The 12408-nt window shown below is 60.5% G+C and overlaps 1 protein-coding gene across 1 annotated transcript; it reads left to right on the top strand.

Moving 5' to 3' along the window:
* The first annotated feature begins 1515 nt into the window (after positions 1-1515).
* Positions 1516-7776, top strand: IHH (Indian hedgehog signaling molecule). The gene is made up of 3 exons (XM_032857232.1): positions 1516-2111; positions 4520-4781; positions 6498-7776. Exons 1-3 carry the CDS (start codon positions 1800-1802, stop codon positions 7154-7156), a joined length of 1233 nt encoding a protein of 410 aa, XP_032713123.1. The 5' UTR covers positions 1516-1799; the 3' UTR covers positions 7157-7776.
* Positions 7777-12408: the final 4632 nt, after the last annotated feature.

Below are 12408 nucleotides of genomic sequence, written 5' to 3'. Positions count from 1 at the left end.
AAGACAGAGGGCCAGCACACCAGTGCAGGAGAGGGCTGGGGCTCTGGGGTCAGACTCAGGTAGAGGGTAGAGGATTTGAATTCCTCTCTGCTCCTCAGCCAGAAACTAGTTGTTCATCTTCTTTGAACTACAAAATCTTCATTTGTAAACCGGGAATAATAATAGCCTCATTGAGGGGTGTGAGTTTAAATTAGATAATGCAACTAGAATACTTAGTATAATAATATCTACTAGCTTCTGTGCCTTGGGCACCTATCAGCAAAACGGTACTTATTGTGTTAGTATTCTTGGAATGAGCATTTTTAAACCTTTCTATTTCTATCTCTACCGAATGTTAGGATATATTGCAACCGAATCATATAATTTGTTGCGATGGTGGCATTTGTCTTTAACATATTTGCCTTCTCTTGTTTTAGCAGAATAAATTCGAATTCATTCAGCTTTCCCGAAAGGCATATTAAAATAGGTACACAATCCATGCTTCTCTGGCTGCCTCTGCGTATTCTCTGTGCTTTTTAATTTGTCAAGTAGAAATAACACAGTAATTGTCCAGCGCGCCAGCAGCTCTAAATCGCTGAGATGGTCCTTAGCAAGTCCCTGTTCCCGAGACCTGTGCTGCCCCTCTCCGCGGTGGTCAGTTTCTCCAGGATTCTGGCGGTTTCACCATTAGCTACTCTTCTCGGCACCTTGGCCCCTCCCTTTGCAACTTCAGTTTGCTCCCTTCAATAGTGTTTCCAACTCAAAACCCCCTATCGGACTCTTCGTGAGGCTGCATGCCACACTCCCCCGCTGCACACCTGGGGGTCATAGGATGTGCGCCGGGTTGATAGGGAATTCAGTCCACCGAGCAGAGAAGGCGCGTCTCCTGGGCCAGGGCGGGGCCCCAGGTTAGGAGCGGCCTCCTGCCTTTTGGCTTTACTTCCCCGCAGGGGACACCGTAGGCGGCTGTGCGGTCCCGCCACTGCCCCCCGCCCCTCGCGTCCGGCCGCGCCGTGGGTTGCGGTCTCTGTGGGGGTGGCAGCTCCTGTCCTGGAGGTTTGCGTCTGGCGGGGCACCCCGGAGCCGCGGGGAACCCAGAGGCGAGGCCCAGGCGGGGTGGGGCGCGTCCGGGCGGGGAGGGCGAACTCAGGCAGCGCAGGGGGCGCCGAGGGCAGCGGGCGGGCGGACGCGGCGGAGGAGCGAGCGGGACGAGGGCTGGCTGGTGCCGGGGCCGCCCGCCCGAGGGGGAGGAGGCTGTGCCGCCCTTGCTGCAGGTTCGCTGTCGAGCGCACAGGAGGCAGGGACATGGGTAGGGTGCGGTCTGCGCGGGGCCCGAGCCCGGATCTCTTCCATTTCCCCTCTCACTCGGCCCCGAGCTGCGCTGCAGACGGCAGCAGCTCCCGCTCCGCCCGAGCCGCCTGACCGCCGGGCCGGGGTGCTAACCGCGGGGCCCGCCAGCCCCGCCGGCCCGGCCAGCCCAGCCCAGCCCGGCGGCCCGCAGCCCCGCCGCCCGCCGCCCCCCGCCGCCGCCGCGTTGCCAAAACAAACGGGCCGGCCTATTTATTGGCGGCCGGCGAGCCGGGCAGCTCAGAGTCGAGGCGCCGAGGGGGACAGCGCGCCGCCACCAGCCAGGGCCCCGGGCCCCCGCCCCGCACCTGAGTCCTGCCGGCCCTGCGCCGCGCCGCGGCAGCCCATGGCGCCCCCGCCTGGAGCCCCCCGGAGCCACCCGGACGCCTGAGTCCCCGCCGCGCTCCCGTCGACTCGCCCGCCCGCCAGCCCACCAGGCGCCCTCGCCCGCCGCTCGCTCGGGCTCCCCGGCCATGTCTCCCGCCCGGCTCCGGCCCCGACTGCAGTTCTGCCTGCTCCTGCTGCTGCTGCTGGTGCCGGCGGCGCGGGGCTGCGGGCCGGGCCGGGTGGTGGGCAGCCGGCGGCGACCGCCGCGCAAGCTTGTGCCGCTCGCCTACAAGCAGTTCAGCCCCAACGTGCCCGAGAAGACCCTGGGCGCCAGCGGGCGCTATGAAGGCAAGATCGCGCGCAGCTCGGAGCGCTTCAAGGAGCTCACCCCCAACTACAATCCCGACATCATCTTCAAGGATGAGGAGAACACGGGCGCCGACCGCCTCATGACCCAGGTGAGCGCGACCCGCCCTCGCAGGGCGCCGCCGTCGAAGCACCGCCACCTGCCCGGCCCTTCCCGCCCCCCCTGGCACCTTTTCCCGACTGGCTGGCACGCCCCCTGGCACCTGCCCCTCTCGCCAAGCCCGGCCGCCTGCTGCCCAAGATGGGCCGGCCAGGGGTCCCCGGAGGGCAGCGCGGACATCCGCGAACCCGCTGGAGGCTGTGAGAAGAGCTCCCCGCCGCCAAGCGCCACGGCCCAGCCGGGTGGCGGCAGCCTCTCTGGCCCGGAGTGCAGGCAGCTGAGGTCAGACGCGGCACCCGGAGGTACCTGGACTCCACCGCCTCCCGCGCCTCCGGGACCCACTCAGTCCCTCCGGGCCTAACCTTCCGCACGGCTGCGCCCCTCTCCTTTTGAAGCCATCGGGCACCCCAAAGGCGAAGAAGCTGTGGGCGCAGAGGGCCTTTCCTTCCCGCGCGCTCATGGTTCGCCGCGCTGCCCCCTCCTGGAGTAGCGTCCCCCAGGATCTGGTCTTAGGGACAGCGGGAAGAGTTGGGCTGGGAGGCGGAGGTGGGAAAGGGAACTTGCCCGGCGAGCCCACGTGTCTGTCCCGAGAGCTGAATGGCCCAGTTGCGGTTAAGGGTGGGGTGCCGGGAACTTCGGGCTCTGGGAACGAACTTGGGGGATCCCCTGGGCTTGGTGGCCGGGACGGGGAGGGCTGAAAGCGAAGAGCCACGATGCCTGCCTGGGGAGGCCGGGAGCAGAGCTAACGCTAGCTAGTCTCTGCAAGCGCGGAAGAGGACCCGCTCAGCCCACGCTCTTGGGCGGCAAACTTTCTTTCCTGCAGCCTGGGTCCCAAGGAATCAGAAACCTTCCTCTCCTTCCTCAGTGGTGTCCCGGGGCTGCCTCCGCAGGCAGGGAGCCTGCTTGTTAGGTGCTTTGGGAAGAGCAGCTCCACCACAACCCTCAGCTTGCGCCCTGGCGCCGGGGCTGGCCGGCCAGTGTCGGGGCCGAAGGTTGGCTGGTGGCCGGGCCGGGCCGGGCGCCGAGGAATGCAGATAAGGATCCGGGCCACGGGCTGGGCAATCATTGACAGCGCGCGCGCGGGGCTCTGGACCGGGGGGAGGGGGAGAAGGGCGGGGAGCAGGGGCCTGCGGGGCCGCCGGAGGTGGGCGGCTAGAAGCCTGGAGGCAAGGAGCACGCAGAGCTCCCTCCCTGGGCAGTGAGCGCCCCCCCCCCCCAGGTAGGCTGCTCCCCCCAGAGGTTGGCCAAACCTTGGGCTGTAGCCGCTGATGGCTCCTGGGAGACCCGAGTCCAAGGGTCTGTGGGGTTTGGGCTCTCTCAGGTGGGGCACTGGCTGCCCAGGCTTGGCAGGGCCCCACACCCAGTCAAGGACTGTGAAAGGGACCCCTCTCTCACAGGCCCCTCCCCCCAGTCAACTTCAGGGTCCTTTGGGCTGCAGGCATGGTGGGGGTCACCACAGACAGATGAGCTCTCTGGTCCTTCCCAGTAGGCCAGGGCGCAGCTCGACTCCCGCCCCCAGGTGAGACAGAGCATGGAGCCGGCTTGCTGAGATCAGAGGCTCATTTCCTCGGGTCCCTTCTCTGATAGGGGCCACACAGAGGTGCTCATGGCTCTGGACTCAGGGAGAACGTATCCTGGGATTATCAACCCCACGGGCTTCCCATGCAGCAGGAGACGCTGCCTGTCACCCTCCATCTGGCCGGGCTGTGAGCTAGCATTTCCATCAGCTTCTGGTTCCCCTGCTTCCACATCCATTGCTGGAGGCTTTTGGATCTTCAGTAGCAGCAGGAATTTAAAGGAAGAACTCTGTGGTGCTGGAGAGATCCAGGCAGCCCGGGATTCCCCTCCAACACAACCCCACGCTGCTGGGGCGCTCTGCACCTGCTGTGCCTCAGGGCTGGGGTTGGGGGGCTTCAGCCCTGAGGCTACGGTGACACCTACTGGGCACCTCCTGCCTTGCATGCCTAGCAGTCCTGCCGGAGGCAGTCGGCTTTGCTACCACTTCCCCCCACCCCCCACCCCGCCAGCAAAGTGCGGTTTTCTGGTCTCCAGGGCCTTGGTGGGACAGGGGGACTGGGTGCTGGAAGAGTAGTCCCATCTGTGGAGGGATGGGTGGCCCGATCTGAGGGGAGGGAGTGCAGGAGGGAGGGGCCCCTTATCAGAGAAGGTGGCCCAAGGGTGCACCTCCTGCCGGGCCCTCCGGATTTGTGGCGCCACCATGCGGTCCAGGTCCCTGGAGCAGCCAGATGCTAGAATGCAAGGAAACAAGTTAGGGCTCTTTGTTCTTAAGAGACAGGGATAGAGCACCTCCCCAGTTTCCCAACTCAGGCGGATGATCTGGGAGAGGCCTGGCATGCAGGCCAGCATCTCCCCCTAACTCCACGTGTTTTCCTCGTGCAGCGCTGCAAGGACCGCCTGAACTCTCTGGCCATCTCGGTGATGAACCAGTGGCCTGGCGTGAAGCTGCGAGTGACTGAAGGCTGGGACGAGGACGGTCACCACTCGGAGGAGTCGCTGCACTATGAGGGCCGCGCGGTGGACATTACTACTTCAGACCGCGACCGCAATAAGTACGGACTGCTGGCTCGCCTGGCCGTGGAGGCCGGCTTCGACTGGGTGTATTACGAGTCCAAGGCCCACGTGCATTGCTCCGTCAAGTCCGGTGAGCCGCTGCCTGGGGGCTGGGCCCGGGGCCGGGGCCGCAGGGCATGGGCAGGCACAGGGCTCACTGCTGCCCGGAAGGTGAAGAGGCCGGCCAGGGGATGGAGGAGGGGACCCCAGGGAAGAAGACGTCTGCGGCGCTCCCCGCTGCTGCTTGTGACCACCTGCTCGTCCCGTCCCTGGTAGTGTCATGGCAGGAGCCTAGGGAGACAGGGCCTGTCCCAGTGCTGCTGGGGGCCGGCCTTGCAGTCCGCAGTCCAGAGCCTGCCACAGGAAGTGCAAGCCAGAGCGAGCTGGACAGATGGAAGCCAGGCTGTGACAGAGATGGCCTCCCCACTCAGCTGACTCAGAATGGAAGCGGGTGGTGGGACCAGGGGCCGGGGCCAGGGCGTGCCCAGACACCAGCCTGCCTGACCAGGAGCCAGGAGCCCAGAGATTCAGAATCTACAACCCTGCGGCAGGTCAGGCCCTTTAGGGCACTTCATATGCTCCCCCGGGGTGGTGGGTGCAGGTGTCCCCAACCTCTCCCCCCAGAGCCCTGAAGCTGGACATTTTGGGGCAAAGCCAGCCACGAGGGCCAGAATAAACAGAGTGGACTCAATAAAGTGGATTTTCCCAGATTGGCCGCCTTGTTGATCCAAATGGGCAGGCATGGGGGCCTTGCCCCTCCTTCGACCTTGTCAACATCCCTGTCACCTACACTGAACCCAGTCACAGATGCTTCAAAAGGTTCCTGCATGACGGCCAGCCTAACCCCACCAGGCTGTGCACCAGCCCATAGTCACACTTGAAGACCTGGCACACTGAGACCAGGCCCACTGCTTCCTATTCCCAGACCCACTGGGGCACACCGTGGGGGCCCCCCACCCCCACCCTCCCCTCGGGCACTTCTCCACCAGTGGTATCTGCTTCAAGTCACATCCACCCTGAACCTGTGAAACACTGGCCCAGAGCCAACTCCCCAAGTGGCCACCTCCATCCTCATTCCTGACGCCCAACACTGCCCTCCATCCCACTCCCCAGTGCCACCATGTCCTGTCCCCACACAAGGACCCAGCACATGAAATGAAGACGGTGATTTTACCCTTGCCAGTGAGCCGAGCCCTGGCCTGACTGTCTGCTCCGAGGCTCCCCAGAAATCTGTGTTTGTGCATGGCCGGTCCTCCTCTCACTTCCTTATGGACTCTGAGGTTCAGCTCTGGCCCAGAACTTGGGGAGTCCATCTGAGAGGGCAATTTTGGGGGAGTGTCCGAGCAAAGAGTGAGAAATAATGGGACATCCAGACCCCAGAGGAGCTAAGTGCCTTCTCTACGGAGACTGCTGCTTGCCGAGGGTCAGGTCATGGCTGACTGCTGCCCGGCTCAGACAATCCTGGTCCTCTCTGACAGCTTCATGGCACTGTCAGGATGGAGGGCAGGCGGGGGTGGCAGGGGTTTTCCCTGGGCTTCAGGAGGGCCCTTTCCTCCTCACCCGTGGGTCTCAACACACTGAGTCCACTCCTCTCGCTGGTAAAGGATTCGATAGGGTGGCGGTGGGGGAAGGGAGGAAGATGACATCGTGGGCTGGGGTGGATTCAAGGCTGCATGGGACTGGGGGGTGTGTGGAGCAGAGCTGGTGTACGGTGAGCGGTGGCAGGGGGCACCCTGGGAGTGAGAGGCGCTCTGGGGAGGGGTGCTCTGACATAGTAGTAATACCTTTGTGTCCCTTCTTCCCACAGAGCACTCAGCTGCAGCCAAGACAGGAGGCTGCTTTCCTGCCGGAGCCCAGGTGCGCCTGGAGAGTGGGGCACGTGTGGCCTTGTCGGCCGTGAGGCCTGGAGACCGGGTGCTGGCCATGGGGGAGGATGGGAACCCCACCTTCAGCGACGTGCTCATTTTCCTGGACCGTGAGCCAGACAGGTTGAGGGCCTTCCGGGTCATCGAGACCCTGGACCCCCCGCGCCGCCTGGCACTCACGCCTGCCCACCTGCTCTTCACCTCCAACAATCACACGGAACCAGCGGCCCACTTCCGGGCCACCTTTGCCAGCCAAGTGCAGCCTGGCCAGTACGTGCTGGTGGCTGGGGTGCCAGGCCTGCAGGCCGCCCGAGTGGCGGCTGTCTCCACACACGTGGCAGTGGGGGCCTACGCCCCACTAACCAGACACGGGACGCTGGTGGTGGAGGACGTGGTGGCTTCCTGCTTTGCGGCCGTGGCTGACCACCGTCTGGCTCAGTTGGCCTTTTGGCCCCTGCGACTGTTTCACAGCTCGGTGTGGGGCAGCTGGACCCCGGGAGAGGGCGTGCACTGGTACCCTCGGCTGCTCTACCGTCTGGGACGGCTCCTGCTGGAAGAGGGCAGTTTCCACTCACTGGGCATGGCCGGGCCAGGGAGCTGAAAAGTCCCCTTGGCTGCCCTCCCGCAGCTTCCTTACTCAGTCCAAAGGCCTCCTTGCCAGCAGGGCACTAGCGCTGGACGGGACTTGAGTCGGGGGGCACTGGTTCCCACGATCTCCTCTTTCACGGACACACACCATTGCAACTTCATTGCGCAATGCCAGTGTCGACCACCCATCCCACCTTGATGCAGTGACAGAGTTGAAAGCCCAGCTGGTTGGTGGGGGTGGGAAGGGCTGGTCTAGCCTTCTACCCTAGAGACCTTGAGGCTGGCAGAGCGGGGCCAACCCAGCCAGCTATCCCTTCGACTTTTCATACCTGCCTCCCCCGCGGGGGAAGGCCCATTCCATCTGTCTTAGGTCCCTTGTAGGTGGGCTTGCCCCTCAGTTGATGCTGCTAGATTCCCTGGGAGCCAGCAGGGAGCTGGCTGGACTCGACGTCAGCTGCCCAGAACCGAGAAGGCCGTAGGGTAGGGCAGCCAGCCCGGCCATCATGAGGCAGGACCTTCCTTTCCGGACACACTCCTCGGGACGCCTCCAGAGACTGTTGCTATCAGCAGGAGGAGTTCTAGGTTTCAGCCAATGTGATCACAGCGCCCAGGAACCTGGGGAGGGGGCTGGATGTCCTTACCCCCACCCCCGCCCGGGCTAAGCTCCTTCTTCTGCTGAACCACAACCCCTACTCCCCCTCCGGTCAGTCTCCCCCACCTTATTTATTGGCACGGAGGGGGAAGCTCATGGGAGAATTTGGGGGATGTTTTGGTCTTTTCTTCCTTTTGTAATAAAAATTATTTAAGTTGTTAGAGCTGTAGAGTCTAGGACGCTGAGTGGGGCCAATACACAGCCTGGACCCATGGGTGGGTCTGTCCCAGGTGTGCTCACCTTCCTCCATGGACAGAACCTCCCATGCTCCCACCATCTCTGCAGGCCCTCCTCATCCAGAAGCCCAGCAAAACCTCCCCCTACACCCACCCCCGCCCCCAGAGAGCTGGGCTTGGCGCCGGGCAAGGCCTTTCATGTGCTGACCTCCAACTTTGCCTTAAACACTACTGGACCAGAGAGAAAACTGAGGTAACTAGCCCAGGACCCCGTTACTCCTCTCAAACCACCTCACTGTGCCTAGTCAAGGCCCGTTTCCTGCTTGCTCTAGACTTTCTCGGGGCCTGGGGTTCTCTTCCTTCAGTGCGAATAATGGACCATGGTACAAGAAGATTCTGTAGAATTCGCATCTGCCTCATGGCCCATTCTGACTTCTGGGATAACTCAGGGGTCCCTAATCTAGCAGGTCTCAAACCTCAGAACTCCCTGTGCAGCGTGTTTAAAAATGATTCCTGGCTCCACTCAAACAATTCTGCTGTAACAGATCCAGACGAGGCGCAGGAACTTTTTACAAACACACCCAACATGGCAAATGGCCCATGGATGGCCCTTGGAGAAACATGGCTTAGTCTAGAGAAGGCCCAGTTGGTTGCCCAGACAAGATGACCGCCTTCTTCATTTTCTCTTGGTCTCTCGAGCCGAAGGCCGTTTTTTTCTGAGCTGATCTCACTACAGATAGCCGAGATGCCCAGGTCCAGTGGTATATTTGTGAAATTGTCAGACGTTTCATAAGCCAGTTGAAATAGGCCACAGCAGGAGAATTCACACCATGGAAACGGGTGTACGCTCCGAAGTAGAGTTCCCCCGACCATGGAGAGCCAGTTGCTAAAACACACCATCGTCCAGTTTCTCCCCTCCGCATCAGGGATGACTGCTCAGACTCTTACCTCACCCTTCCCCCATCTCCATGGAGGAAAACACCGGAGAAAACGTCATTACCCTGGAAGCTGTGTCATCTGGGAGGAAATAGGGTCCCCCAGGCAATAATGACAACTGCTGTTGTCTGGTGCAGACTAACCGTCACCGTGCATTGTTCTGAGTACTTTATAGGAAGCTACTTAATTCTGGCAACAACCTTTGCGATGTATGTTTTCATATTACCATGTTTCAGATGAGCACAGAAGCACAGGGAGGTTAAGTAACTTGCCCGAGGTGACAGAGCAAGGGACAGAAGCAAGATTTGAACCCATGCATTTTGGCCTTTGGGCCCAGTTTTGACCACAAGGTTTTTCCCTTAGTGAACCTGGGTTCTCTCTGGAAGGCATTCTCAGCATTTCAGGCCTGGAAGTCAGCTTTGTCAGCACATCTACAATGGATTCATGGGCAGACGCTTATGAGCCAGGTTCACAGGACCGAATGGCCATGAACTCATCTACAGTGAAAAACAGAAGATCAAGGTCAAGATACTCTTGTCCGTTTGTTTGTACATTCTCTCACTTACAGACATTCTTTGTGGGGGTGGGGGAGAGGCAGAGAGAGAGAGAGAAAGAAAGGGAGGGAGAGAGGGAAGAGGGAGGGGGAGGAAGAAAGAGAGGCTTTCCCCCATGGGGTCCAGCTGCTTCTCCTACTGGGCCTGAGTACACTCTGTCCTGCAGACACAGAGCCATTTGGTGTCCCCAGACCTTTCTGTTCTAGATGGGTTTCCTCAGGAAATACATTCATTCTCCAGACAAAGAAGGCTGCAAAGATTCAGAAAGAAATTTATCTGAATCCAAACCCTCAAAACCCAACCTTGGGGTGGATGTGGGACCCTGTGGCTTTTCCAAGAATTCTGGGACCAGACCTAGGCACAATGTGTGAGCAGGGAGACATGGGGAGACAGCCTGGGAAGACATCTTCCACCGTTACAGGATGATTGGGGCCCCAATCTCTCCCCACCAAACCCACCTCGTCCCAGCATCTATAATGCCAAGGCCCAGAGGAGGGTCAACCATGCCACCCAGGCAGCTACTGATCCTATGCCTGCTTCTCTTCTCAAGGTCAAGTGCAGCCCCCAAAGCTCCTGCGTCCACAATTATGACCCGCATTCACGTGTTTGGTCCTCATTCACTGGATACTCTTGTGTTGGGTCCCATGCCAGAGTGATGGAAAGTGGTGGTCCCCGCCATGGGGAACCCTTGGGTGGTGGGAAGCAGCATGGGGAGACACGCCCGTGCTGTGTGCTGGGTCCTGTGGCCAGCATCTCACAGGGGCTATGGGAGTGCCATGGAGAGGTGGGGAGCTTGGAAGGCTTCCTGGAGGCGAGGATGCTACAGGTAGGGCAAGGAGGCCTTTGCATTGTGGGTCTGTAAAGGAAGGGATCCAGGCTGAGGACAAAGAACATGCAAAAGTGTGCGGGCTTGAGGGAACCTGGGGGCTTGAAGGAACTGCCAGGCCAGCGTCACAAACCTATGTGTGCGTGGCCAAACGGAAGTAGAGAGGTAGGCAAGGGTCAAATGACACAGGGCCTTCTCCTGGTTTCCCAAGGCTAGTCTAACTGGGTTCAAGGGAGCCTGGGGCTCCTATTTTCTCTGCCTGCCCACCCCCCATTGGGAGTGCATGGGGAAGAGATTCAGAGTCATCCCGCACAGCCCAGTCCAGGCAAAATGCAACACCCTTGCCTGAGTCCACAAGTCCTCAGGGAGAAATGGAGCTAGGGAGACCTGGAGTGTTGGGGTACAGGAGACAAAGTGGGGAATCTGGCTGGGAGGCCTATGGAGCTGCCTGGACAGACTGCCCTCAACACAGGGGCCTCTACACCTGGCTCTCCTACTTGTCTGGGCAGAGGCGCCCCCTCAGGTACCCACTCCCCAAGCTGTCCTTGCAGCCTCCTCTCTCCCGTTTGGAAAGACCCAGTGACCCTGGGGATGGCTTTTCTGAAGCTTCGTGGGCCTGCCCTCACCTGAAGATGCTGCCCTGGGGATGGTTTCTGACAGTCTGCAGCGCTGTGCTGGGACGGGCCGAGCAGAACGCACCGATCCTTTAGGCAACCAGGCCTGTGGCGGGGGCCAGCAGCCCATGTGGGGACTGGAAATAGGAGCCGCTCCCTGAAAAAGTTTAACATATCCCTCCCTCCCCACCCTGCAAAGAGATCCAACTAGAAAAGGCAACTCCTCTGGCCTGGTGCCAGCAAGCCTGTTTAGGTGAGAGCCTGGTGCAGGGGGCACGCCAGGGTATCAGCACACCCAGATTTCAGCCCCAGCTGTCCTGCCGAGCCTAGAACCCGTTTGTAATGTACAACTTGTACAACTTTAACTCTAGCCCAGGAGGCCAGCAGGGGTCTCTGCCAGGCTCAGCGGATTCTCCGCCTGCAATTCAAGTTTGGAGAGAAGTTCCCCAAGTGTCACATGGGAGAAGGCAGAGAGCAATTAGACAGGAGTGAGGACTGGATGAGCTCAATGACCCCGGTGACCAGGGACTTCCTGGAAGTGGTTTTGGGCTGCTGCCTTCCAGGTTGAGTGACGGGGTCAAGGGTAGGTGGAGGGATTATTGGGAGCCGATGTGCTGAGAAGATGCAGGGCACACTCAAGAACTGGGAACTGGTGTGTGTGTTTGGTGGGCGGGCCGGGGTGGGGGGCGCTAAAGGTGCCAGGAGGGGAAATGGGAGCTGGGCTGGGGATTGGGGGACACTGTGCCCCATGGAAGAGGTCTAGCTGCTTGCCTGGTAGGAAGGCTAGAGCAGGAAATGCTCCAAAGAAGTCAGAACGGTGGGTCCTGGGGAAGGCACAGGTCCTGCTCCCCACAGGGGAGGGTGTTCCCTCTGCAGAAGAACTTCTCTGGTAGGGGTTGGAGGCAACGGCTCCCTCACCCCATGCCCTCTGCCCACTGGGTGGAATGCGCCTGATGGGGCTCAGCCCCGTGTCCCACACCCCAGCCTGGTTCTCAAAGCCTCTTTGTTCCATGGGACTGAGTTGTGGCCAGCCCCGATCTGATAAGGCCAGTGGGGCAGATAGTGGCCCGCCCTGCATGCTGCACCACCCCAAGCCACACCCTGGCCACCTCGCACGCACAGGGCATGGGGCCCCAGCAGTGCAGAGATGCAGGGGGCTTCCTGGCCAGGTTAGGGTCAGGAAGCCTCAACTTGTAGGCTGGCCCTCCCTGAAGTCTGTTTAAGACCCCTCTCATCTGCACGGGGGAATTGGGTTAAGAGAATTATCCCCATTTCAGAAATCAAGTCTCCAAGAGGGAAAATGACTTGCCCCTCGTTTCTTTCATCATCAGGAGCATCGACTGTGCTGTCTGTTATTCACATCATCTTTTAAAGTCCTAACAGCCTATGAAGTGAGGTTGTTCCTAATTCCTACTTTGCAGAGAAGAAACTGGGGCCAGAGAGGTGAAGTCACCTGCCCAAGGACACACAGTAGCAGAGTCCAGATTAGAACCAGATCAGGTGCCCT

This window comes from Lontra canadensis, unplaced genomic scaffold (assembly GCF_010015895.1).
Source record: "Lontra canadensis isolate GAN:19392208 unplaced genomic scaffold, GSC_riverotter_1.0 scaffold13, whole genome shotgun sequence".
Taxonomy (NCBI): domain Eukaryota; kingdom Metazoa; phylum Chordata; class Mammalia; order Carnivora; family Mustelidae; genus Lontra; species Lontra canadensis.
The sequence above is the reverse complement of the archived record's forward strand: the minus strand, read 5'-3'. Positions and strand labels throughout refer to the sequence as shown.